Genomic DNA, 5,366 nt, shown 5'->3' with positions numbered 1-5,366 from the left:
GCCAATACGTACTCTATGCATTCTATAGCTTAGGAAAGCATGAATCCAATTTACCAAAGTTGTACTAACATTTAATTTGTTAAGTTTTTCAATTACAATCGTATGGTCAATAAGGTCAAATGCTTTTTTGTAGTCTAGAAGCAGGACTCGGGTCTCATTGCCTTGGTCTGCAGCTTCAAACCATTTGAACATTATTGAGATAAGGGCGTCAACTGTTGATACACCTGTCATACAGCCGAACTGATTTAAATCAATCTTGTCCTGAATTTCATTTAAAAGCATTTCTCCAATAATACTTTCAATTATTTATCCACATACAGAAGTTAAAGAAATTGGTCTGAGATAGGGACAATAGTTGCAGCTTTCCATTCGTGAGGGACAAACGATTCTCGTAAACTGGAGTTAGCAACTGCACAAAGAGGCTTTGCTAAAATGTTGGCAAAGTCCTTCAATACCCATGTGGGTATACTATCAGGCCCTGGGGATTTGTTTACACTTAGAGCTTTTAAATTGACATATATCTGATCATGCGTTATGATGAATTTGTCTAAGACAGGTGTATTAAGAGGGGCAACAGTGGGATTTTGAAGGGGTTCAAAATCATCAGTGACTGAATTGAACAATTCAGCCACTTTTTCTGCTAATTCTTGTTGGTTACCATTACATAGACTGTTTGTCACGTAGTTTAGAGGGCTGTTTAATTTAGTTTTGTTCAATAATCTATTGGTCTTACTCCACCATGATTTCACATCAACCTTGTAGAGCTGCGATACTTCCTTTTCATAGTATCTGCGTCTAAGTTTTTTAGAGGCTTTGTTTACTTTATATCTGAGTTTCCTGAATTCAATCATATTGCCTTTCTTGAGTTCAGCTTGACGTCTGTAGATCAAGGATTTGTAGTAACTTGTAACCCATGGCTTGTCAACATTAGTGCGAACAACTTGGATAAGCGGAAAGTGTTTTTCAACAAGAGTTCTGATCCGAGAAGCAAAGAATTCGTACTGCTCAGCAGAGGTTGCTTGCGCGTATAACTCATGCCAACGAATATTCGTAAGATCTTGCTCAAACAGTTCCTTTGCTTGATTGTTGACTTTCCTGTTATACAGGTGCGACTTAGTTGGTGGTACTCTTTTACTCACTAGGTTAGGCCTGCAAAGAACTACTAAGTGGTCGGACAGACCCAGTCCAGGTTCAGTGTATGGTGTTTCATAGAAATTTTCTATGGATGTATACATTAAATCCAGTATAGCATTTTCCCTAGTGCAATCCTTAACAATATGTTTTAACGGGAATTGCTTCAGTTGAGCATCTTTCATTCTATTGAAGTCTCCTAGTATGAAAATTCCGGTATCAGGATGCTTAGTGCGGATAAAGTCAAGGTTATTCGAAATGTGATTACACATAATGAAATCATTGGCCCTAGAGTGAGAGGATGGTACACAGCAGTAATAGTGATGTTACTAATAGTTCTAGGTAAGCATTTGGGTCGAATCATGGAGTAGCCATCAATATCGTATAAGCAGTCGTTCATGTGAGGTTTAAGGTGCAATTCTGTGATAACTATTACATCCGGGCAGGATTGCCTAACTCTTACCCTTAATTCTTGCATTTTATTCGTCAGGGAGCGAGAGTTTGTTAACAAAAAAGATGGGAGTGTCCACTTACTATCTACAAATGTAATGAGATTACATTGGTTTGGAATTCCTGGTCTCCTTTTTGTTCTTGGTATAGAAGAAACACTGATAGTTCTGATTTTCCTTTTGCCTGCTCTGGACCCTCTAGGTCTCGTCTTAGCTATTCTCAGTTTATTTAAGATCGAAAATAGTTCAACAGATGGCTTCCCAACGTAGCGGTTGTTCAAATCGATGAGCTTACGGCGAGGATACCTGTAACACATGATGATGAGCAGGTAGCCAAGTGTTGAGCTAGTCTCGAGCAATGTGTGAGCGGCGGGTGATCAGAAGCGAGAGTTTGATAAAAGCAAGTTCCTCCTACTGGGTCTTACAGGCCTAGCAATGGCTCAGAAAAAAAAAAACATCCTAAACACCAAAAATCGGAGAAAAATTCAAACAAAAAGCAGGCACAGACTCTTCACAGACACAACACTGAGGTAAAGAAACAAAATAGCACTGTATTTATTGATGAGAAAGACTGAAAATTTGTAAACTAATTCCAGACAAACTCAGTGCAGCTGCCGCTCACTGCAGCGCCACCTAAATGTTGTTTGATTCATTATGGAGTTGATTCATTATGGAGTTCTGGGAATGTTAATCGTGAGCATTTTATATGATTTCATCTCACAGCCCTTTTCCTCCGTCTATCAATGCGATAACAAAATCAGTTTCATTAACACTTCTCTGTTGCCACGCGCCATTGCGAGTTTTTGCGCGCGGTCAGTAGTGGGATCAGCCAAGCGAATCATTGGAAGCGAGACTTTCTTACCGAAAGTCAATTGTAAACTTTCACTTGACAAGTTTAGTGGAAACCGGCCCTTAAACATGTTTTGTAAACACAAAATCATGTTTGTCTGTACAAAACCTGTTTGGTAAACGATTAAACCATGTTTGTCGACACAAAAACATGTTTTGTGAAAACAAAATCATGTTTTTCATTACAAAACATGTTTTGTAAATGACAAAATAATGTTTGTCTAAACAAAACATGTTTGTGAAGACCAAAATATGTTTGTACAAAACATGTTTTGTAAATGACAAAACATGTTTTGTAAAAGACCATAAAAGAAGAAGTTTTGTAAATGACAAAACCATTGTCTATAATACAAAACATGTTTTGTAAAAGACCATAAAAGAAGATGTTTTGTAAAGGACAAAACTATGTTTGTCTATACAAAACATGTTTTCTCGCTTACAAAACATGTTTTGTGAAGACAAAACATGCTCCGTCTACTAGACTAATGCTTGTTCATAAGGATGAGGAGTCATATTAAACTCGTGACTGACAGAGTGGAAAAAGGTGAATCTTCCACGCCCACGCCGCCGTCGGTCATCACCAGAGATAATGGGCTTGGCATGGTATGGGGTAGCGACCAAAATATAGGCAAGAAATCCGATTATTGACCAACATGAGCTTGGCCACCTATGCAAGGTCTAGGCTAGACCTAGGATAATCCCCCCTAGGACATGATAGGTGAGATTCATGTTAGGTAGGTAGTAGGTATGTATAGTGGGGAACCATATGTCAAATGGGCTCCATTAAATCTTAATCAGCTGCACGGGGGCCTCTACCCATTACATATAGGCCAATGGCTGGAGGGTGGTCACTGTGCACCACCACCCCAGTTAAACTTCCTTGGTATCATTTTCTTCCTACAGGCATATAAAACAAACTAGAGATACTATGTTCAATAGAACATGAACCCAGTCATTTTTTAAGAGATAACTACTATGACTTTCAAGCTCAACCTGTGTGAACACCCCATGTTTGGTAGGAGTCTGTCTAATGCAATTGGTCCAATCATTACTCACTAGAAATCATAATGAAAACTTTTCCACTATTTGCGACAAAAGCTCATTCAGGTAAATCTGACCTACATCTTATGCATGATCGCACTAACCGCAGAGAACTCAAAAATTCGTAGCTGATATTGGCCTTAAGCGCGTGACGTCATTCATAGACAGGGTAAAAACAGTTCTGAATACAAAATTGTAAAGAAAAAATGATTAATGATTATTTAAGCATACCAGAAAATAAAACATTCTTAATTTTAACCTCTTTCCTATGCAAAGCATAAGAGATAGTCAACTTTGAAAGAAAAATGATCACTCAATTTTGAATTAATTGTAAAAATATGTAGATGATTATAAAGCTTAAAACCTTTAGTTTCATAATCCCATCATTGCCAAATGAAACCATTCAAATTATATAGTCGATTTTGTGAGAAAAGGGACTTTTACTGTGTGCAGTGAACTGTTCAGTGATCAGATGTCCTCAAGGTTTCATTATGATTTGATAGTGACCCTTGTTACTTTTGACCTATAGGTGAAGAGTCGTTTTTCATGTTTAGAAGGTCCTAAGGATCATTCCTGGTAAATTTGAGCTCAATGGACTATTTTAAAAATTTGACCCCGATGACCCCTATGTAACCCTGATCCCAGACTGAGGTGTAGGAGGTGTCGCCGGTTCTTCATGACGAAATTTGATTCAATTTCGTCCAATAGTTTGGTATTAGTAGCATTTTGAAGTGTTACTAGAGAGAACAAAAAAATAACCCTTTAATGACTTTTGAACGTAAATTTCTGAACACCATAGAGACCCTACCTTATGCCAATACATATGTGCACAGGATAAGTCTGTGCTATGTTATTTGTGACGAACGAAATCTCTTATTCATTTTTTTGAAAGTTTTTTTACCCTCATGACCCCTATGTGACCTTTGATCCCAAGCAGTGAACACCCCATGTATGAGAGGTGTCACTGGTTATACTGACCAGGTTTGGTTGAAATCGGCACAACCGTTTGGCACTAGTAGCGTTTTGAAATGTTGCCAGAAAAAGGATAAAAATTACCCCTTAATGACCTTTGACCCCTTATCCCTGAACACCCTATAGACTCTGCTTTATGCCAATGTATATGTTCAAAGGACAAGACTGCGCTACGTTATTTGTGAGACAAGTAGTCTTTTATACCATTTTTGGTTTTTTGACCCTAATCCCCATTATGTGACCTTTGACCCCAAGTTGTGAACAACACATAAATGGGGGATGCACCGGTCCTACTGACCAAGTTTTAATTAAATCGGTCCAGTAGTAATTGGTAGTAGTAGTAGATTTTATTAGGCCTATGAATCTTTCTTCCTTTACACTCGCTACAATACGACGGCACTAGAATGGGCGCTTCGTTTGGGAATTCAAAACTTGAAATGGGACACCGGAATTGCCAAAGACAGCTTGTACATTGGTCCGATCATCGCTTCATTCAAACTGGTATTTCTACTAGGCATGCGCACACGCCCAGGTAACAAGCCCATAAGGGACCCCATATGCAGATCTATATATTTGTACCATATGTGCAATCTTTGAGGATTGCACCCAAGTTTCATGTAGGACCCATGTGATTTAGCCCACATAGCCCAGATATAACCCATTTGGGGCCCACATGGAACCCACATTAATTTGTATGTGGGTGGCATATAGGTTTCCCATATGGGACCTATATTTTCTGACCCGTATGGGTACCATATGTGCTATCCTTGAGGAAACCTCCGGATTCTGCTCCCAAGATCCATGTGGGGCCCATCTGATTTAGCCCATAGCCCAGATATAACCCATTTGGGGCCCATATGGAACCCACATGCATTTTTACATGGATTTTCCCATATGGGACCTATATTTCCCGACCCATATGGT

At 38.9% G+C, this 5,366-nt stretch overlaps 1 protein-coding gene across 1 annotated transcript; it reads right to left on the bottom strand.

Annotated features, from left to right (window-relative positions):
* Positions 1-323: 323 nt before the first annotated feature.
* On the bottom strand, positions 324-1,403 carry LOC117112877. Its single transcript, XM_033256091.1, has one exon. It carries the CDS (start codon positions 1,401-1,403, stop codon positions 324-326), a length of 1,080 nt encoding a protein of 359 aa, XP_033111982.1.
* Between the last annotated feature and the right edge of the window lie 3,963 nt (positions 1,404-5,366).

The sequence above is a fragment of the Anneissia japonica genome, unplaced genomic scaffold (genome assembly GCF_011630105.1).
Source record: "Anneissia japonica isolate Jap-2015-1 unplaced genomic scaffold, ASM1163010v1 scaffold284795_len787576_cov167, whole genome shotgun sequence".
Classification (NCBI taxonomy): Eukaryota; Metazoa; Echinodermata; class Crinoidea; order Comatulida; family Comatulidae; genus Anneissia; species Anneissia japonica.
Note: the sequence above shows the minus strand (reverse complement) of the source record. Positions and strands in the feature narration are given on the sequence as shown.

Coding starts and splice junctions, on each gene's coding strand:
- LOC117112877 (XM_033256091.1), bottom strand. CDS start 1,403: ATGTGTAATCACATTTCGAATAACCTTGACTTTATCCGCACTAAGCAT.